Genomic DNA, 23,294 nt, shown 5'->3' with positions numbered 1-23,294 from the left:
CAGAATTAATTACAGACCTTTTGATCATCAAACAGGAAGGTAATTATTAAGACAAAATGCTGGGCTCCCTGTAGAATTGCTGGAGAATATTTACAACTCTCATTTTACGCCCCCCCCCTTTGTTAGATTATATGGAAACAGTGGTGGAGAGGGGAATTTTGAAGGTAGGAACTTATCATAACAGTCCCTGTAGCCAAAGGAGACTCCAAAATTTAAAGTGGTATATGTAGCATGTAGGAATTAGCCAATGGTTCACATCTGTGATTTGACAGAGAGAGAGAGAGAGAGAGAGAGAGAGAGAGAGAGAGAGAGAGAGAGCTGTCCATTGAACTCTGGATTTATTAACTAGGCATAGTTTTACAGATTTCAACATGCAAACCACATTTAGTTTTAAGAAAAGATATTCAGTGAGCTAAAAGACAACCTTTTGCTTTTAATTAAAAGGACAAAAAGAGGGAGGAGACTGGGAGGAGGTGTCAGAAGTGGAAGAAGTAACAGGGTTTAGTGAGCAATGAGAGTTGGTGGCAGAGAGAAGTCCAGAATCAGAAGCTAAAGCTGAAGCAGGAGAGGAGGAAGGCAAAACAGCAGAAATAAGTTTGGTTGGTGAAGAAGCCAGGTGTCTTCCCCTCCTGCTGCAAGAAGTCCCCCCCCCATCTCCTTGGACCAGAAGAGATATAGAGGGAGGAGCAGAGACCTAACGAGAAGAGTTGCTGTGCTCATTAGGCATGGCACTTCTGAGCAGACCTTATTTCTTTTAATAAGGAGTTAACTTCACTTACTTTGTGTGATTTATTCTTGACACCCGCTCCTGACAGTCCACCATCTCCCAAGCGAGCCCATTCTGCTGTGTAACAACACTTACTGTCAGAGAGTTATGCCTGATGTGTAGTCAGAATCCCCTTTCTTGTAACTTGAAGGCATTGGTTCGTGTCCTACCCTCCAGAGTAGGAGAAAACATGCTTGCTCTGCCCCCCCCCATTCCTATGCCAGACACAACCCTGCTCAAGCGTCCACCTGGAAGCTGGAAAATGGATAAGCGCCTAATGCCTGGACCAAAGCCTACCTACATTTGTAATCAATAAAAGCTGTGGCTAATTTTAAATCCCAGAATGTTGTCATGTGCAGTTTGTTTACACCTGTTGTTGGTACTTAAATAATGTGTATTGCAAAGCAATTTACACTTCTGTTTACATATAATTGATACAAGATTTATTTTTTTAGAATTTTTTCTTTTTTTTAAGCAAACCAAGGTGGAAAATACTTCCTATGTTGAAGGTTGAATAAGTGGCATCCCCACTCACATGTGAACAAATATAGAAGAGGAAGCTGAATCACACTGCAAAGCCCCACCCTCTCAGGTTCATACAATTCACCATAAGCTTTATAGTAAGGGAGGCAACTAGTGTATCATGACATGAAAAGGCTCCCCATTGCACATACAATAATTTAAAATCAAGGAGGACTGCAAATGAGCCAAAGGTGATATACTGGAGTGGGCAGCATTTGACATGCTCTTCTTCCTCCTTTTTTTTTTTTACCTCGAGTAAATGGCTCTTTGGCATCTTCCACCATGACTTGTTTTCTGTTTGCACGGAATAAGAAGGACTGTAGACTTGATTCTGTTCTCCAAACACATTCCTGAACTGGGAGAGACTGAAGTCTTGTAGATAAACTACAAATATTGTGCTGCACACAAACATCCATAAAACACATCAGCATAAGTCAACATTCCATAACAAAGAACTCACAATAAAAACTTCATTCTTTTCTTCTGATAAGCTGTTCCCTGTTGTTCAGCTGAGGCTGCAACAAAAGAATATAACACTTTTGGGGAAAAATACAACCAAACAACCCAGCACTAGAAGCTAAGACAGAGAAGATCTCCATGGCTACCATATATTTCCCTTTAGTGCTCAAGTAACTAGGAACAAAAGATAACCAAACGCTACAAAAGACCAACATGCTGAAAGTGATGAACTTGGCTTCATTGAAACTGTCTGGCAATTTCCTGGCAAGGAAAGCCACAGTCAAACTTACAATTGCCAGGAAGCCCATGTAGACGAGGACACAGTAAAACATAGTCTCAGACCCCTCATTACATTCTAGTATAATTTCTTCAGCCATTGAGTGCATGTCAATGTCTAGGAATGGGGGAGAGGTTGCCAGCCACACAATACAAATGCCTGTTTGTATAAGGGAACAGGAAAGAACAATGGAGTAGGCCAGTCTTTTCCCCACCCACTTCCTTATCCTGGAACCTGGTTTGGTGGCCATGAAAGCCAGAACCACCGTGATAGTCTTTGCTAGCACACAAGAAACAGCTACTGAGAAGATAATGCCAAAAGCAGTTTGTCGGAGGAGACATGTTGCATTCTGTGGTTGGCCAATGAATAATAAAGCACAAAGAAAGCAGAGCTGTAGGGAGATGAGGAGAGTGTAGGTGAGGTTGCGGTTGTTGGCTTTGACGATGGGCGTCTTGTGGTTCTTCAGAAATATTCCCAGCACCAGTGCTGTGATTAAAGCAAAGGAAAGAGAAAGGAAGGCTAAACTAATGCCTAAAGACTCTTCATAAGACAAGAAGCTTAAATCCTTGGGAATGCATGTATCTTGCCTCTTGCTAGGATAGTTTTCATCTGAGCATTTATTACAGTCATTCATATCTGGAGAAACAAAGATGTTTATTGCCATTAATTTCAACAGCATGCCATAATTGCTCTCATTTCATGTATCCATTAAAATCCAGTGAAACTGTCAGTGTTGATACTATAAAGTTGTTCAATGGATATAAAGTATTATCAGAGTGGAAATAGGAATGCTGCATTGAAAATGATGTGGTCGTCCATTTGGGGCTAAATGTGGCATAAATGTTTTGATAACATCTCAATAACATTCTAAACATTCCTCTGGATAACAGAACACAGCAGCCTTTGTGTTTGATCCAGAATAACTTAAGCAAACTTACACCGCTTGCATTTATTTCATTTGGAGCTGAGGGCAAGTAATGGCAAGTGGATCCTGCTGTCTGTGTCTATTGCTTACCCTCCCTGTTTGAAATCTTCCCATCTGGGCATGGGATGCAATCGTAGCAACAAAAAGGCTCCCCTTCCTTCACTTTCTTGCTAGATCCAGGTTGGCAACTCACAGTACACATGGAATGAGGCTGAACCTGAACCATAATGAAAGAGCATAATGATGATTAAAAGAATAATTATTAGGAAATCTTTCTGGTTCTGGGTACCTTTGTGTGGGGAGAGGGAGAAACTATTTGGTATGATATAGAAGATATTTTTCTGAACTAGAGAAAGCATTGCTGTTCACTGAAAGCCAGTATAAACACCCTCTATTTTTCACCTATATGGAGGTGTTTGGGCATATCACTGTATAACCAAGTGCACACACTTCAGTGGGTGTGTATGATTTTCAAAGGAAAGCAATTTTAGAAATCTGGACCGATCCCCAGTGGTCATTCAATACTGGAACTCATTTGAAACAGGAGATACTTGGAGCCTACTTGGTTAAACCAGCTGTGCCATGTTATGGCATCTTCATCAAGGGTAAATGCACGATCTGGAGAAGCCTTTGGGTCCATCTTTCCAATTCTCACTCTATGAAAGGATTGGTTGGAGGAAATAATCCAGTTGATAATATCCAAGCCACTTAGTACTTCTCCATACTGGTTGAAGGAGACCTCATTTCCTGCAGTGTTGTTAAGTGTGATACTTCTCAAAAAGCGGTGGAGCTAGATTGAAAAACAAAACAAAACAAAACAAAACAAAACAAAACAAAGGAAGGAATTTAGTGAAGACTGACTTTTGATCTTTCAGACAAAGATTTATTGTAGAGATGGTGAAACTTGTTCCTATACAGCCAGTGTTGTGTAGTGGTTAAGAGCGGTAGTCTCGTAATCTGGAGAACCGGGTTCGAGTCTCCGCTCCTCCACATGCAGCTGCTGGGTGACCTTGGGCCAGTCACACTTCTTTGAAGTCTCTCAGCCCCACTCACCTCACAGAGTGTTTGTTGTGGGGGAGGAAGGGAAAGGAGAATGTTAGCCGCTTTGAGACTCCTTAAAGGGAGTGAAAGGCGGGATATCAAATCCAAACTCTTCTCTTCTTCTCTATAAATGCATGTTAACACACAGGAAAACCTTTCTCATTTAATGTTGAATGGAGCCCAGAGTCAATGAAAGATGGTGACGGAGCCTGATATGGTGTATTTTCCAATAAATTTTCTCCGGCACACATCCTGCTTTCTTGTTTTTTTTGCCAGTGTCCTACCTCTCAGGAGCAGTGTGGGATCACTTGATCTGATGAAGCATTTGTGGAATAGGGGATGCTAGGAGAGTGATGCAGATGCCTCTGGCTGCCATCACTGCTTCCTGGCTGGAATTGGAGCCGCATCTGAATTGATTGTGTGGGATCTCACAGCCCCACCCCCCCACCGTGGACATTTTCTGCTGGAATAAGCTCATTGGCCTATTCCCCTTTCATCTGTGTAGTACCATTATTGTTTAGCTAAAATTTGCAAGCAATTCAATATTTCATACTAACTGAAAAGTATAGCTACAACACTGGTTTCCTCTTTCTCACACCCATGCAGAAAGTTGTAAATCCAGGCAGCAAAGAGCAGAGCAGTGAGGAACCCCAGTTTTTGGGAGGAAAAAACATTATTCCAAGGCGCTATGCAAGGTGAGAAACTTCTGCCCATTACCTTCCAAAACTGTTGGTTCCAATCCTTCTGTCTCTTTTTGTGAACCATTCCTCTGAAGTTAGATGAGGTCAACACATGCAAAGCATGGGCCACGGCATAAACAGCATTGTAGATGCTATAGCTGGGGCCTGTCATACTCATTTCAAAAAAATCCCCAGGAAGACTCTCCAGCTTTTCTTCTCCAGTGCAAATATTCCACTGCACCTTGCCAGCCATGGAATTTGGGAATTGACAGCCAAAGGCCTGTTGCCAGAAGTCCCTGAGAAAACCATCTCCATCTGTAATGGATGGATTTCTGCTCTTAACATATTGATGAAAACCTTCTAGTTCTTGCAAATGAATTGCAAAAGATATAGTGCCTTGGAACACATCTAAATCCCAATTCCTTTGAAAGCTATATGAAGTGAATAACACCTGGGCTGTTGTGATCCACACTTTACCTTTTATATTCATTGTCACAGGCACTATGTTTTTTAGATAGGGAAGCCATCTTAAAAATATCATTGCATAAGATTCTCCATAGACCAGCACTACCTTAGCTTTGCTGCTCATTATTTCATCATGCAATTTTGCCCCTATTTGAATCATGTCATCAGTTGCAGTGGCAAAACTAATTGTTGGAATTTTTTCTTGAAAGGCAAAGCAAATACCACTCTCTGCAAACACTGGGAGTACAGTGTGCACAAATCTTTCTCCATTGTCATTATCCATCACAAGGACCCCAATCCATGTCCATCTGAAATGCAGAAGCAAAGAGAGAATTCCTGCAAATTGGTGGCGTTCCTGGGGGGCCATCTGGTAGAAGGAAAATCCTGGGGTTTGATCATTCATCACTGGAGCAGGGCCATATGTGAGCTAAGGAGAGATTGGAGAAATAAATGTTAGGTTGGAAATTCTTATTTTAACATATCAAAAGTGGCATCATATCCTCTGAATAATTATCCCTTAAAAGGGGCTATAGGTAATCAGCTGGTATTCACCACAAACCAATTAATAAAGGGACATCAGAAGATGTGTTACACTGAATCAGACAAGTAGTCTGGTTTGTGTCATTATGAATCTCAGTTATACTTTGTGACTATCATGTGACAATCATTTCATTCCCCATCCTTATTTATGAGGGTTTTCTTAGTCTTGGAACAATGAGAAGAGGAAGGAACGAAGGGCCACCCATCCATTTTTATTGCACCCCCTTCTGGTTCCAACCCACACAAAACAAAATCTGGAAAGACCAAGGAAGTATGAAAATGGCATTGGATTCAAATATTCCACACACAGACAGAAGTGCCCTACCTGTGGAATCTTATAGAGATGCAAGATAGTTGACATATGAAGGGAAGTTTCAGTGTCAAGTCCCCCAATGACAGCTGTCAGATTATTCTGGATATCACATATATAGTTGGGGACAAATTTCTCCAGTGTGATAAAAGTAGCATTGTGGCATGACAGGTCTTCCTTGCATTGACATAGCTGTCATAGATGTGGAAGCCCAAGGTGACGTTTGGTAAGATGTGAGGGTTTTCATTGATCTCCTTGACTGCAAATGCTAAGGCCAGGATATGTTGGTAACCCTTAGGCACCACGCTGGAACAAGAGTTGCATTCCTGATCAGAAGAATATCTCACAGTTCCATTGTTTGAAAAGTTTGGGGAAGAGAATAAAGATTGTGTGCTTAAACAAACAAATCCTTCACACACACCCACCCACACACCCCCCACACACCCCCACACACCCACACACCTCTTCCATTGATCTCCTTTACTGCAAATGCTAGGGCCAGGATATGCTGGTAACCCTTAGGAACCACCCTAGAACAAGAGTTGCAATCTTTGTCAAAATGATATTTTGTACTGCTAAGTACTTTGCATTTAAACTCAGAAGTTAATTATTTTAGTGTGAGGTGGCCCTAATAAGGACCATAAGATGAAAGAATCAGATTTCAGCTTCAGAAGAGAAGTTTTCCTATTCATTCTACCAGGTTGCAGAAAGTTTATAAGAATGCATGCCTCTCAATAAAGTGTTATACATTTCCATGTGGAACAATGAGATTTTTTCCCCTTTTGGTATTCTATTAACTTCCTAAACCTAATACCACCACCATCCTCTCTATTTTCAATAAGAGATGGATTTGAAGGGAATTATTCCCAAATATGTATGTATAGAGTTGCTGCTCAAGCAAGTGTTCTAGGACTGTTCATTTCAGTGACAAAATAAGTAGAAGTAAATAATAATAGCTAAGTTCTTACACAAGCTCTTCAGGCAACTCCTCTGGGACTTGCTCAGTGAAGGTTGCTGGATTGGAGAGGAAGCCACCATGAGAAGCAATGCCACCTATGATAAAATCTCCTGACTGATGGTACTTATGAAGTGGCTTATGTATATACTGAATCCTGCAGTTTGCTATGTGGACTTGACATGTCTTTTGAGTAAATAGTGCTAGTTGCAAGACAACAAAAACTGCTGTCTTCCATACAAGGGCACATCTAACTTTTATCCACATATTCATGTAATCCCTTCTACAGCACTGTCAATACATTAAAACTGGCTAACCTGAAAAGTAGTTTAATTTCACGAGAGGCTATATTTATAACATTTCCCACATACTTTGCTTTGAGTTTTTACATTGGCCACTGAAATTGCACCATGGATTTGAGAAGCAGCAGAATTAATTATAGTCCTTTTGACTATAGGAAGGTGATTATTAAGTTAAAATGCTGAGTTCCCTGTAGGATTGCTGGAGAATAGTTAGAACTGTCATCTTAAATTCCCCTTGGTTATATAATATAGGAGCCGTAGTGCAGAGAGGAATTTTGAAGTTGTAGCCAAAGGAGATTCCAAAGTGTAAAGTGGTACATGTAGCAAGTTGGTATAAGGGCATGGCAACCTGGGTTCACAGCTCTGGTCACTGAGATCCAACACCGAGGGCCTTCTGGTGGTTCCCTCATTGCGAGACGTGAGGTTACAGGGAATCAGACAGAGACCCTTCTCAGTAGTGGCGCCCACCCTGTGGAACACCCTCCCATCAGATGTCAAGGAAATAAGCAGCTATCCTATTTTTAAAAGATATCTGAAGGCAGCCCTGTTTAGGGAAGTTTTTAATATTTAATGCTGTATTGCTTTTAACACTCGATTGGGAGCCACCAATCTCAGCCAGATGGGCGGGGTATAAATAATAAATTATTATTATTATTATAATTATTATTATTATTATTATTAGGCGTGACAGCAATTCTGTGTATAGTAGTTATTTGAGAGAGAGCTTCATTGACCTCTGGAATTCTTAACTCAGCTGTCAGGAGCTGGAGTCAGAAGTAGGTCTATAATAAAACACCCAGTGAGAGTGAGGTTAGCTTCTTATTTAAAGAAACCAAACCAACGCAGGCATAATGATCACAACAATTCATCCCAATAGGTCTTGCCCCAATGAGGCAGTTGTGAGGACTGACCATCCTTGCCTTTCCACTACTCTCTAAGGCTCCTCTCCTAGGCCATTCCCCAGCAACCAGAGGCTCTTTCCTCTTGTCTCTTTTTCCTCCCCTCTTCATTCCTTCTGTGTTCTAGAAGACCAGGGAGGAGGGGAGCTGGTCACAGCAGGAGGATGAGACTCCCTGGCTTCCTCAGCTGTCTGCCCCCACTCCAGTCTCTGCTTCTGCCTTTGATTCTGGACTGCCTTTTGCCACAACCTCTTCCTGCTCACTAAACACTGTTACCCCTTCAGCTTGTGACACCTCCTCCTCTCAGCCTGCTCCCTCTTCTCCATCTGACCACTCATCATCATCCGACCACCAATCTCCTGGATCTGAGTCTTCTTCCCCTTGGAACAGCTGATGCCCCCTACCACTCTTCTGCATCTAGCCAGTCCATGACATCAGCATGGTTTTTTCAAATTTCATCATGCAAACCATATTTAGCTTCAAGAAAAGATATTTAGTGGGATAAAAGGCAACCTTTAGCTTTTAATTAAAAATATAAAATACTTGTAAACTGTTAGTATAAATGAGGAAGACTAGCAAAAGAAAAAATCCTGTCTCTGCTTAACAGTTTTCCCTAATCTCTCAGTTTTGTATGCTGTTTGTTCACAAGCAATAGCAAAATTTGAAAGGTTCATGATCTTTGCATTAGCAGAGAAGCCCCACCATTTGCCCTTGTGCTGCGGCAGATGACACCACTTCTGTTCTGGAGAAAAAACACCCAAGAACTGTGCTCTATCAGTTCCTACTGCTGTTCACCATGACAAGAGGCATTTGGATTTGGCATATCAAGAAACAGACACCAGAAATAACAGCAACAAACTGTTTATTGAGGTTATTAATATTGTACATTTGGAAGCAATGTTGTTGTTGTTTAGTCGTTTAGTCGTGTCCGACTCTTCGTGACCCCATGGACCAGAGCACACCAGGCACTCCTGTCTTCCACTGCCTCCCGCAGTTTGGTCAGACTCATGTTTGTAGCTTGTAGAATTTTAAGCATAACCTTGCTAGTGTGAAATGAGTGCAATTGTGCGGTAGTTGGAGCATTCTTTGGCACTGCCCTTCTTTGGGATTGGGATGTAGACTGATCTTCTCCAATCCTATGGCCACTGCTGAGTTTTCCAAATATGTTGGCATATTGAGTGTAGCACCTTAACAGCATCATCTTTTAAAAATAGGATGAGTAAAAACTGATACTTCTTGAAATAAAAATTGTCCGGTCAAAAAATATAGTTCAAAAGCTTTACTAACAGAACTTACTCCAAAACAAACTTAAAACAATAAAGTTAGATGCATAACATTATGTCCTGACCCCAACTCAGACAAAAACATCATAGAAATATGAATATCTCCATGCAGAGCTGAAATCAAAGCTCTGCCTCTCCAAATAGCCTGCATTTAAGCCTTAGGCTGTCTTTCTTGGAGAGACTCAAGAGATGCTGTTGACATACTCCATCTAGTGAACACTCTTTGCTCCTGATTCCAGTGCTTCTCCATTCATACTTCTGGCTACTAGGACAGTTTTGCTGATTGCTAAACCCCACTGGTGCAACCTTTTCCAGCCTCCTTCCTTTGATCTTCACCAGCATAGTGTAACTATGACACAGGTAGAAAGTAGCTTAATACTGAAGCATCAGCTATCCACTTTCCCAACAGCTTTCATTGGTCTTTGCCAGACTATATAACCTATATCAGCTGAGAAACTGGTGTCTTTTGTATAAAATGTTTCTGCTGACGGCTGCTGCAAGCCTTGCTGACCCTGATCCTTTTGTAAAATTGATTTATATTGTTTGATGTGTGACAAATATAGCTTTGCTCATGGTAAAACTTTAAGTGTATTTATTTATGTATCAAACCCTTGGATCAATGGTTAAAGCAGTCCCTTAGATCATTCCAGAAACAGCTACCAATACAGAGCTCCTCCTCTGTATTCAGCTCACTGAATATTTAGGATTCAGCACGGAATTTGAGTCTATTAGTTTTGATCAATGTATCTCCTTACTGAAGCAAATATAATTCACAGTTACAGAAGAGGGGAAAATGTTAGTCAATCGCATGTAAAAATATAGTGTAACAGGCCAATACAATAATGCAATATAATCAAATCTCTTGAACTGCAGAGTAAAGCACAAGGCTTGATTATTATTAATGCTAGAGCAATAATAGTCTCTCCTAGAAGATGTGATGCAGTATACAAAAAAGTAGCAACTCTCTTTTGAAGAGGAAAAAATTATGGTACCTATTTAAGATTGATTATACCTTCCCAGTTAACAGAGAGGTATATCTATTTCCGTTCAAAGCAAACTACCATTTTACAGCATATCTGTATCTGTTTTGTAGCCCTTAAAGTTTATTCTATTTGAGGAGAAGGGGAAAAGTAAAAGAGATTGGCTTTCTTCTCTGGAGTCTTGCATTTTTTTAAAAAATGTATTCATTTAAACAAAAATATTTATTTCAGTGACACAAGAAGAAGAAAGAAAGAAAAACAATAGAACTGAATGTAAAGGAAATTTAAACATACAAAGAAAGTGCAAATCTGGCTTGATTCATGAAAATTTGTTGAAAATAATAATAATTACTGGAGTTGAGGGTAGTAAAAAGGCTTTATTTATAAATATCAGGACATGGTCCTCGAGGTCTTATGATATTCTCACTTAAAAGTAACTAAGCATTCCAAATTGCAGCCTATTTCAAAGGAAGCATTTGAACATCGTTATAATATTAAACATATTTTTAATTGCCCACATTCCCCCCCAAACGTTTTTGTTTGTTTGTCCTGTATTATACCTTCATTGCTGAGTTATTTATTCCGCAGTAGCTTTGGACCAGATTTGATGATATGATACATCATTATTTAGTTCCTCTCATCATTTCCATATTCTCATGATAACCATACTGGCGGCTATCAATAACAACATAATCAATTATTTATCCAAACTATATTTGGCCCACCTCTTACCCCTAGTAATGCTAATGAAGGAACTGGTATCAGTGCTGGTTTGGTAATTAAATTAATTTCTAGGAAAATAAACTCCCCAAAGTGGAAATATGTGACTTTATGGGGTGTTTTTTTAATAAAAAAAAACAACACCTGCATTTAGGGGACAGATTGGAGTTAATGGATGGTAAAATTACCAGGGTATAATATCACCTAAGGAGTATCTTAAAAATAGGGGAGAAATAGATGAATCTTTGCTGAATTAATTTCGTAGGCATCTTGTTCCATATTATTTCCCATTTATGAGGTAAATATTAGAACACAAATTTATAGGAAATCTTGTATAATTGATGTGTTGATCATATATTAAGAACTGGGTTTTATTTTTGTAGATAAAAGAAGAAAGTGTGGACTGGGTAGGAATTCGTTGTTTTCATCTAGATTTGAAAGTTGCAACTGTAGTTTTTAAGGAAGGGACTTTTCTGTGCTTTTTTGGATTCCAAGTGAATTTTTTCCAGCCAATGAGAATGAGACAACAGTGAAATGTGTATAAGCCTTTATATGTATGCACAAATATTTGATGCACAAACACCCTTTTAATTAGAAAAGGACAGTCTTTCTTTCTTTCTTTAGTTTTTCTTCCTTATTAGCTGCTCTCTATTGTTCAGGTGAGGCCTGAAAACAATAATATAACATTTTGGGGAAAAGATGCAACCCAGCAGTCCAGCACCAGAGGCTAAGATAGAGAAGATCTCCACAGCAACCATGTATTTTCCCTTGGTGCTCAGGTAGGATGGAATAAAGGATAGCCAAACACTGCAAAACACCAACATGCTGAAACTGATGAACTTGCCTTCATTGAAACTGTCAGGTAATTTCCTGGCCAGGAAAGCGACAATGAAACTAATAATTGCAAGGAAGCCCATATAGCTCAGAACAACATAAAACATTATCACAGACCCCTCATTGCATTCTAGTATAATTTCTTTAGCCGCTGAGTAACTGTCTACATCTGGAAATGGGGGAAAGGTTGTTAGCCACACAATAGAAATCCCTGCCTGGACAAAGGAGCAGCAAAGAACAATGGTGTTGGCCAATCCCTTCCCCACCCATCTCCTCATCCTGGATCCAGGTTTGGTGGCCATGAAAGCCAGAACCACAGTGATGGTTTTTGCCAATACACAAGAAACAGCCACTGAGAAGATGATGCCAAAAGCGGTTTGTCGGAGGAGACATGTCAGCTTCTCTGGCTGGCCTAGGAAGAGCAGTGCACAAAGGAAGCAGAGCAGGAGAGAAATGAGGAGAGTGTAGGTGAGGTTCCTGTTGTTTGCAATGACTATGGGAGTGTCATGGTGCTTCACAAATGTACCCAGCACCAGAGCTGTGATCAGAGCAAATGAAAGCGAAAAGCAGACTAAACTGATGCCCAAAGGTTCTTCATAAGACAAGAAGCTTATATCCTTGGGAATACATGCATCTCGGTTCTTGCTTGGATAGTCTTTGTCTGAGCATTTATCACAGTCACTCATATCTGGAAAAAAGAAAGGTACAGTCCCCAGTTCATACACATTCCATCAATCACATCAACATTGAAGGATGCTCAAAAGCTGTAACATGACTTGGTAATTTAAAAGATATTTTGGTCACGTTACTATTCCCAAATTAAAATCATTTTAAGAAATACATAAATTCATTAAAAATGACTTTCAAGTACTTGCAGTTATATTATATATCAATATTATATACAGAACTTATTTAATTTTATTATTATTATTTAGCATTACAGTGGTACCTCAGGTTAAGTACTTAATTCGTTCCGGAGGTCCATTCTTAACCTGAAACTGATCTTAACCTGAAGTACCACTTTAGCTAATGGGGCCTCCTGCTGCCGCCGCGCTGCTGCTGCATGATTTCTGTTCTTATCCTGATGCAAAGTTCTTAACCCGAGGTACTATTTCTGGGTTAGCGGAGTCTGTAACCTGAAGCGTATGTAACCTGAAGCGTATGTAACCCGAGGTACCACTGTACTTGACATATTCAGAAGGTAAAATTAAAATTCTTTGATTTTCCGAAATATATGCTTTTTAATCAAGTGGAGACTTAGCAAGTTAATTATTGTTCAGTCACCAAGATAATATAGTGGAACCTTGGTTTTCGACTGTAATCTGCTCCAGAAGACCGTTTGACTTCTGAAACATTCAAAAACTGAGGAGCAATGAGTGGTCTGCAAAATCCATTGAGAAAATTGAAAAACATGCAGCGGAAGCTGTTTGAAATCTGATGTGTGTTCGAAAAAGGAAGCAATTTCTTCCGGGTTTTTGGCATTTGGCTTCCGAAACGCTCAGCTCCCGAGACTCTCTAAAACAGAGGTTCCACTGTAGCAGATTTGAATTCCTGACACCCGAAAACTTGTTTTTACTGAAAAAATAAAGTTTCATTCCCTAAGATGACATGCTGTCATGTGCTAAGCCACATATGATAAGAAAGGCAGGCTAAATTTATCCCATGTTTGTGAAAAAAGTAATGGTAGCTGGTTACATAATTAAGTTGGAGAGATCTCAAAGGAAAAGATGAGGTACTGACTAAATATTCATGGTTACTGAATATATAGGGTGCATCAAGACTAACACTATTTGGGTGTGGGATTCAATCACATATGTGCAAATTCAAGTTCTGCCATTAAAGTGGATTTGGAGCTCTTGCACAAGAATGCCCCACCTCAAAAAGCACAGACTTTTTACAATATGGAAAGTAATTGGGAAGTACACTGGAAAGTTTGAGATAACCATATTTTTCCATGTATAAGATGCCCCCATGTATAAGTCTACCCTTATTCTTTTGAACCCAAAATTAAGGGAAAAAACCCCCAAATAGAAGTGAAAATCTGGATGATCTGTGTTTATCTTTTTGGGGGCAATCGCTTCCAGGGGAAGCGAAGGGATGGAGGCTCCCAAACAGGATACCAATGAAGAGCTAGGGGAAGGCAGCACTCACTCTGAGCTGAAGAAGGTGGTGAGCGGGCATGGGGCAGGGCTGTAGAGAGGGGAAGCGAGAAAAAAAGGAAAGAAGGGCAAGGAGAGGTAGCTGAGGCAGCTCTCAGTGGTGGCGGTGGCAGCTGCTCTTGCTCCAGTGGTTGAGCCAGCAGGGGCTTCAGGACGCAAGCCAGTCACTAGCATGCAGCCCGGAGGGGGAGGAGAAAAGGGGGATGGCAGCAGGAGGGTCCGCCTCAGCCCGCCCAAGCCAAAATCATGGACATAAGCTTAAAGAGTTTAACAAATCCTCCAGGATGCCCATTTTCCGTGTACAAGATGACCCCCAATATTTTACTATTTTTTTAAAGCAAAAAACCTTGTCTTATACACGGAAAAAATGGTACATTTGTTTGATGCGACCTTTTCTAACATTTGCACTGACCAAACAGAATGCGTACACAATAAATAGCTGATTTCATCTAGCAAATTCTATTTTTTCTCTAACAAATTGCATGTAAACATTGAGCACACAAATCATGAATTAAGGCTTAATAAAGAGATTGCTTGGACGTAACCTCAGTGAGTAACACTTGGTCCCCTTGAAAGCAAGTGAACCAGTTAGTCATAACTTAATTTGTCCCATTCCTTTTAAGGGAAACTCAATGGAAGTACTGCATCTGGATCCAAATTTCTGTGTATTTCTCTTACCTTCCTGGTTTGAAATCTTTCCCTCTGGGCATGGGATGCAATCATAGCAGCAAAATGGTTCTCCTTCCTTCACTTTCTTCCTTGACCCTGCGTGACAATTCTCAGTACAGACAGAAAGAGGCCGAACCTAATCAGTAAATGAAGGAGAAACATGATATTCATGAGAATAATGCATTTGGAATCAGTCAGGTTCTGGAGACCTTCTTTATGTTGCTAAAGTGTCACAGCAATTCACTAAGCCGTGGATCAGCTCTGCAGAGAGTAATTCATCATCGTCTATATTAAAACAATAAATACATAGGAGATATTATACATATTTTACCAGATTGCACAATATTACACACCTTTGGGATGGAAAGTGTGCACAATTTGATCCTGGACAAATATATGCATTTACATCCACTAAAAAAAGAGAGTAATTTGTAAGTTTTCTGATTCTCCAGTGAACATTATCTTAGACATCAAAGCACAGAACAATTGTTCATTGAAAAAATGAATCTCTTTTGAATTAGCTAAAAACGTGACTCCACCTGGTTAAACCATCCATGCCATGTTATGGCATCTTCATGAAGGGTGAAGGCTTCATCTGGAGGAGCCTCAGGATCCATCCTCCCAACTTTTACCCTATGAAAGGACTGGTTGGAGGAAATAACCCAGTTGATAACATCCAAGCTAGATATCACCTCCCCGTTCTGATTGAAGGACACTGTGTCTCCAGCACTGTTGTTAAATGAGACACCTCTCAGAAAATGATGAATCTAGAATGAAGAGAGAGAAGGCAAGCATTTAGAAGATGGTGGATCTGAATGTTTCAAAGAGAGATCTAGTGCAAAGAGTGTAGCCCCGCTTCCTGCAACATACATGTAGCCTATTTTAGGCTCACACATGGTCTGCAGTGTTCTCTATACTCCATTCCCCATTAGCATTGCTAAGGTGTAGTCTAAGTTGTGTGTGTGTGTGTGTGTGTGTGTGTGTGTATGGGGTGGGGGAGGGAATCCTATTTGTTTGACAGGCTTCAGATGGAGGTAAAGGTAGAGGGACCCCTGACTGTTATGTCCAGTCGTGGATGACTTTGGGGTTGCAGCGCTCATCTCGCTTTACTGACCGAGGGAGCCGGCGTACAGCTTCCGGGTCATGTGGCCAGCATGACTAAGCTGCTTCTGGTGAACCACAGCAGTGAACGAAAACACCGTTTACCTTCCCGCCGGAGCGATACCTATTCATCTACTTGCATTTGACATGCTTTCGAACTGCTGGGTGAGCAGGAGCAGGGACTGAGCAACAGGAGCTCACACCATCCTGGAGAGGGAAGTGTTAATTCCTCCGAACATCATATTTTAATGAATGATATCATAACTGAGAATTGGGGGTAATAGTGTGAGAGAGAAAAGGAATGAATGGGTGTGTGAAAGTAGTAAATAAATGTCTTTCTGTGCATCTGTATGCAATGTATGTATGCATGTAGAGTTCAACGCTGAAAGTGTACTGTCCCACCATGCATACTTGGACAGTTATGAAGTACAAGACTGAAGGAAGATACAGTCACCCTTTACGACCCACATATTGCAAACAGGGATGCTACAAAAATTAGTAGAGTTGCCAGCATACACACTGTTCATAAACAACAAGGAGTATTGTGCAAAATTTGAAAGACTCTCAAATCACATTTCTGTGTTTTCTATACCGTAACAGAATTATGTAATTACATCTGTGGAAAGTATTATTAAAATTTAGGTTTGCTTTCTAGCTGCCAGGGAGGGCAGGGAGGAGAACAAGATGGTTACTGGTTAGGAAAATTGAAACCTAGTATATATTCCATGCAATGTATGGATTTCTTGCCCCTTACCTGCCAAAACTGCTGCTTCTGAAGCTTCTGTCTCCCTCTACTCAGCAGTTGTGAGTGTTTGGGTATTGCTAAGGACATGGTATGTAAAGCATGGGCCATGGCATAGACAGCATTGTGGATGCTGTAGCTTTGACCTTGCATTGTCACTTCAAAGAGAGATGCAGGAAGTTTCTCTAAATTCTCCATTCCTGTGCAGATATCCCCCATCACATCATCCACAACGCGATGTGGAAATACACAGCCAAACGCATGTTGCCAGAAATCCCAGATGAAATCATCACCTTCTGCATTCAAAGGGTTTCTGCCCTCAATGTATTGATGAAATCCTGGTAGATCATTGGAGTGAATTCTGAAGGATATACCACCATTGAATATTTCTGCATCCCAATCCCGCTGAAAGGCCAGTGAATTGAACTCCACTTGGGCTGTCGATATCCATACTTTGCCTTTTACGTTCGTTTTCGTGCTCCCAAGCATTGATAGATATGGAAGCCATCTCAAAAATATAGTGGTCGAAGCTTCTCCATAGGCCACCACAACATTGGCTTTGCTACCCATCACTCTATCATGTATTTTAGCCCCTTGTTGCATCAGAGTGAATCCTTCAGTGAGAAAACTAAATTTGGGGATTGTTTCTAGAAAGGCAAAACAAATACCTCTGTTTGAAAAGAGTGGGAGCACATTTTGTATAAATCTTTCTCCATTGTCATTGTCAACCACAGCGACCCCAATCCACGTCCACTTGAAATGCAGAAGCAAAGAAAGAATTCCTGCAAACTGGTGGCTTTCTGGGGGAGCCATCTGGTAGAAAGGTAGTCCTGGGATTTTAGTATTCATCACTGGAGTGGGGCCATATATGAGCTAAAGAGATATTTGTTTGGAAAAGAGAGAGAGAGAAAGAAAACACCCTCCATTTATATAGCTGTGTTATGCATGGTGAAATGCAGTTGACATGTGCATTTGAACATCCATATAAATAGTGCATCCTTCACATCAACAAACATTTTATTTCTCGACTGTACTACCTGAGTGACTAATGATAGGAGAGCAAAGGGCTAAAGGCACTATCTTCATTCACACAAGGATCTCAGTCTGCATCAGCAACCACCCAGTTTTTGTTAAAGCTTTTCACAGTATTGTCAATTGCCTGATGGGCAGAGTGTCTGATTCCTCCTCTGATAAAGCCAACTTAATCAGTCTTTGAACTTTATGGTGTTTCTTCAGTTAAAGCCAGGCTCTGCTTTATAAAGCAGGTCCCCAGCCTATACATACAAATTGTTCATGTTTGGCATGAATGGGCCACGGACAAGTTTTCAAATGGGGGGAAAGGAGACAGAAGAGGTTTAGCACAGGAAAAGAGCACTGAAAAGACAGACCCTTAACCAGATTTGACGGAATTTGTTATGGAGCAATTTGCTCAACAGAGGAAGGATTTTGAATTTTGGTTGGAATTATTTGAAAAAATGAGTGTTAAAATACAAGAAAGTACAACCCATCTGTCACGACACAGAGAGAGGATGGATGTAAAGTTTAAGGAGCTTGAGGAAAAATTGGTTAAATATGAGAACACCTCTGAACAGGTGGCACAACTGAAACAACAACAAAACACATGTAAGGAAATTCTGGGTGGGGGTGGGGGTAGATTGGACTTGCTAGAAGATTCTATTCTTATGACACAATTGAGGCAGGATGAAAATACAGTGAGAATACACAACTTACTAGAGCAACAACAAGATCAGAGATTAGAGAAGTATATAGTAAAAATACTAGTGGAATGGCTAGGAGAAAGAGAAGAATTGTTGGCGGAGGCTATTCAGAATTGTTACGGGGTCAGAAATAGGAGAGACAGAGGGAGACGGCAGCCTGGAGATTGTTTTGTTACTTTTGTAACCAAAAGAATCAAAGAAACAATTCTCCAGAAGGGATTTGAAATGGGACTAAAGGTTGGGGATAACAGGGTCGATCCCTTTTAAATTAAGAATTAGAAGACGGAAATATAAATTTTTGACAGAGGCCCCCCTAAAAAATGCAGACATACTATGTAGATGGGAGTTTCCGGAAAGACTCTTATTTATATATAAAGGCAAAAGATACAGACTCACAACAGAAATACAGGCACATGATTTTTTTTTGAAAAACAAGACAGAGATTTAGAAAGACAAGAAGCAGGTAGGCATGGGAGAACCCCTCTGGAACAGCAAAGGCTGGAAATGGAATTTCTGGCACAAGAAGAAGAGAAAGGTGCAGTAGGGGGTAGTCCTACCTCAATAAAAATAGACAATGGCAAATATTAAAATAGTGAGCTGGAATGTGAATGGGCTGAATAATAAAACCAAGAGAAATAGGGTGCAACATTTAATTCTTAAATAAAATTTAGATATAATTTGTTTACAAGAGACACATATAGCAAAAAGACACCAAAGAATCCTAACAAATAAAAAATTAGGGATAGATTCTATTACTGCTGACAATACCAAAAAAAGAGGTCTAGTTTTTTACATTAAACCTGCGCTGGAGCCCAAACTGATTAAAAAAGATGAAAAAGGGAGAATCTCAATAGTTCAAATAAAACTTCAGGGAGAGAATATATATTTGGTCGGAGTATATGCCCCTAATGACAATAAATCAGAATTTTACAAAAAATTAGAAACAGACCTGATGGAGTTTGCAGATCAAAAAATCATTATAATGGGAGATTTGAATGGCGTAACATCATTAGAGATGGACAGAACTATTACAAAAAAAGAGACAAAGGAAGGGAAGCTTCCACAAACTTTCTTTGATATGGCCCAAACTTTGAACTTGGGAGACATTTGGAGAGTAAGGCATTTAATGGAGAAGCAGTTCACATACTATTCTCATGTCCATGAGAGAAGTGTGAGAATTGATGCTGTTTGGATTACTAAAGAGTTGGAATGAAAAGTTAGGAAAGTTGAGATAGATCCAAGGACTTTGTCGAACCATAACCCAATGGTTATGGAAATGCAAAAGGAAGAATGGTGAGCTTTTAGATGGAGACTTAATGATGATTTATTGGATAATCAATAATTAGTAGACAATATATATATATAAAAGAAGAATATTTTAAATTGAACTTAAACAAGGAAACAAAAAGTCAAACTGTATGGGATGCTTGTAAAGCAGTCATGAGAGGTCTTTTTATACAACAAAATGCTGGGGGGTGGAAGAGCCACGGAAGCAAGGATAAAAGAAATATTGGCTGCTTTATCAAAGAGAGAAAATGAATTAGGAAAAAAACCCAAATAAATAATCAAGAAAACAGGCAATGAAATTACTACAATCACAGTATTCAATGAAATAGCATGGAAAGTTAAAAAAAAATGAAAGAGAAATTCTTTGAGCATGCAAACAAACCTGGAAAATTGTTAGCATGGCAATTAAGGAGAAATCAACAGATGAATCATATAGGTAAAATTAACTCCAATGGGGAAGTTTAAACAAAACAAAAGAAATGAGGGAAGTAAATATTTTCAGAATTTATACAAAAGAGGAAATGAAAAGGCAATCAACATACAGGAATATATTAAAAAGAGTCATCTGCCAAAAATAAAACAAGAAGAGAGAGTATTCTTAAATATGTAACTAACAGATCAAGAAATCTCTGATGCAATAAGTCAAATAAAGGTGGGCAAATCACTAGGACCAGATGGATTATCAGCAAAGTACTATAAAAATTTTAAAGAACAGCTTGTAAATCCAATGAAAGATATAATGAGTGAAGTACTAACAGAAGGGGAAATTCCAGAAACATGGAAGGAAGCTTATATTACAGTGGTGCCCCGCAAGACGAATGCCTCGCAAGACGAAAAACTCGCTAGACGAAAGGGTTTTGCGGTTTTTGAGCTGCTTCGCAAGACGAATTTCCCTATGGGCTTGCTTCACAAGACGAAAACGTCTTGCGTTTTTTGCATGTTTGTTTACTTTTTCTTAACACCGTTAATACAGTTGCGACTTGACTTCGAGGAGCAACTCATAGAACGCGGTGTGATAGCCTTTTTTGAGGTTTTTGGTGATTTTTGAAGCTTTTCATTCTGGTTCTTGAGGTTTTGAACGGAAACATAAGAGCAGACAAGCAGATTGTGGGAATAAAAACAGGGGAAAATGAATTTACATTGAAAGCATTTGCAGATGACTTGGTAATCACAGTTGAGAAACCAAAACTATGTCTCCTTAAGGCTTTAGAAAAAAATACAAGAGTTTGGGTGAGTGGCAGAATTTAAATTAAATAAAGGAAAGACAAAGATACTAACAAAAAATATGACAGAACTGGAGAAAAAGGAATTGCAGGAGATTACAAAAATAGAAATTCACAAAAAAGTCAAATATTTAGGAATTTGGCTTACTAATAAAAACTTAAATTTGTATAAAGACAACTATGAGAAAGTTTGGCAAGAGATTAAGAAAGATTTGGAAGTTTGGAATAGAATGAATCTCTCCTTGATGGGAAGGATAGCAGCAATAAAGATGAATGCACTACCAAAGATGTTATTTTTATTCCAGTCAATACCGATAATAAGCAATCTTGTCTGCTTCAGAAACTGGCAAAAATATATTTCTAAGTTTGTCTGGAATGGTAAAAAGCCTAGAATAAAATATAAAATACTTAAAGATACAAAAGATAGAGGAGGCTTCTCCCTTCCAGACTTGAAATTATACTACAAAGCAGCTTGCATCACATGGATTCGGGATTGAATTAAATTAGAGAGATGAAATACTGGACTTGGAAGAATATGATAAAAGATTTGGTTGGCATTCATATTTATGGTACGGGAAAGATAAAAAACATAAAAGTTTTCATAATCATATAATAAGAAAAATGCTTATAAAAGTTTGGAATAAATATAAAGACTTTCTAGAACCATGGTGGCTCTCGCTGGTGGAAGCATTAGCATTAAAACCACTTAGTAAAGGATAATTATCTATCTTAGTAAATAATTTAGTAAATAATTATCTATCTACATATAGATAATTATTAATAGAGGCAGAAAGAGGGTTAAGGCTGAAAGGATATGAGGAATTGAAGATCTTTTTACAAAGCTGGTTACATCATAGACAATTAAATGAACAGTTTAAGGAAGACAATAAGAAAGGTTTTAGTTATACAGTTTCAAACTTTCAAAAAGAGATAGTCGAGAGCGACACGAAATTACTTTAAAAAAGTACAATCTCCTACTTTATGGGGAAACATTAAATGAAATGGTAAAGTCAGCACAAATAAAGTGGGCTCAGGATTTAGGTCTTAATATACAATTTGAAGATTGGGAAAAGATGTGGAAGGTGAACCTAATATTTACAGGTAGTATCTTATTGAAAGAGAATTATATGAAAATTATGTATAGATGGTATATAACACCAGAAAAAGTGGTCAAAATGTATAAAAAGAGATCAAAAACTTGTTGGAAACATAAAGAAAAAGATGGTACACTCTATCCTATGTGGTGGGAATGCAAAAAGATTAGAAAATATTGGAAAATGATATATAATGAATTGAAAAAAATGTTTAAAAAGACATTTGTTAAGAAACCAGAAGCATTCCTTCTAGGAAATTTAGACCAAGATGTAAGAAAAGAAAATTGGAAATTATTTATGTATGCAACAACAGCGGAAAGAATTATATTAACACAAACTTGGAAAACAGAAGAAATACCAACGAACAATGGCAAGGAAAACTTATGAAATATGCAGAACTGGCAAAACCAACAGAAAAATTACATGAAAAGGACAACAAAGACTTTAAAAGAGAATGGGAACCATTTACAACATATATGAAGAGGCAACATAAAGAAATGGACTCATTGGCAGGGTTTGAGTAAACAAGCACAACTGTATACTACAAAAAAATGAGACTATATGTATTGGGAAAATTTTGGGGAATACGCACGATGAATATGGAAATAAAACTAAATGGGAGTATGAGGGAAGTCCAGGGGAGGAGGGTTAAAGATATACTGTTAGAAGTACGGTATACATGGAAAAATCATTAAATCATTAAAAAATATTTTTTAAAAAAGAAATTTTCACATGGTGCCCTATTAATTATTGAACAATGCTTTCCATCAACAATATAGAAAGTAAAAAGAATCAACAACTTGGAGCATTGGAAACAGTAACTGTGATGTCCATGTGGACAATATATTGCTCAATTTATTTCTAATCTATGTAAATCATGTTCCAGTTATAGGTTCATTAACTTTTTCATTTGTTAATGAACTGCTTTCAGTCTGCATAAAACATGCAAAGGAAAGAAAGAAAAAGAATAATTGATCTGATTTTTTCCAATGCACCCATTCCTGTTTCCGAACAGCATAATACAAGCAAGAAAAAACAAAAAAATATGAAAGCACTATTAAATTTTCATACTCCTCTCAGAAGCAGGCATAGGTGTCCTACCTGTGGAATCTTATAAATATCCAAGATAGTTGCGACATGAAGGGAGGTCTGGGAGTCGAGACCCCCAATGACAGCTGTCAGATTATTCTGTGTATCACATATATAGTTGGGGAGAAATTTCTCCAGTGTAGATGAAAGTAGCATTGTGGCATGATATGTCTTAATTGCATTGACATAGCTGTCATAGATGTGGAAGCCCAAGGTGAGATTTGGTAAGATGTGAGGGTTTTCATTGATCTCCT

The 23,294-nt window shown here is 39.0% G+C and overlaps 1 protein-coding gene across 1 annotated transcript; it reads right to left on the bottom strand.

Annotated features, from left to right (window-relative positions):
- Positions 1-1,758: 1,758 nt before the first annotated feature.
- LOC308571804 (vomeronasal type-2 receptor 26-like) lies at positions 1,759-5,418 on the bottom strand (the record flags this gene model as incomplete). The annotated part of the gene is made up of 4 exons (XM_081167427.1): positions 1,759-2,660; positions 3,040-3,166; positions 3,512-3,739; positions 4,708-5,418. 4 exons carry the CDS (start codon positions 5,416-5,418, stop codon positions 1,759-1,761), a joined length of 1,968 nt encoding a protein of 655 aa, XP_081023553.1.
- Between the last annotated feature and the right edge of the window lie 17,876 nt (positions 5,419-23,294).

This window comes from Podarcis bocagei, assembly GCF_964188305.1.
Source record: "Podarcis bocagei genome assembly, chromosome: 13".
Taxonomy (NCBI): domain Eukaryota; kingdom Metazoa; phylum Chordata; class Lepidosauria; order Squamata; family Lacertidae; genus Podarcis; species Podarcis bocagei.
Note: the sequence above shows the minus strand (reverse complement) of the source record. Positions and strands in the feature narration are given on the sequence as shown.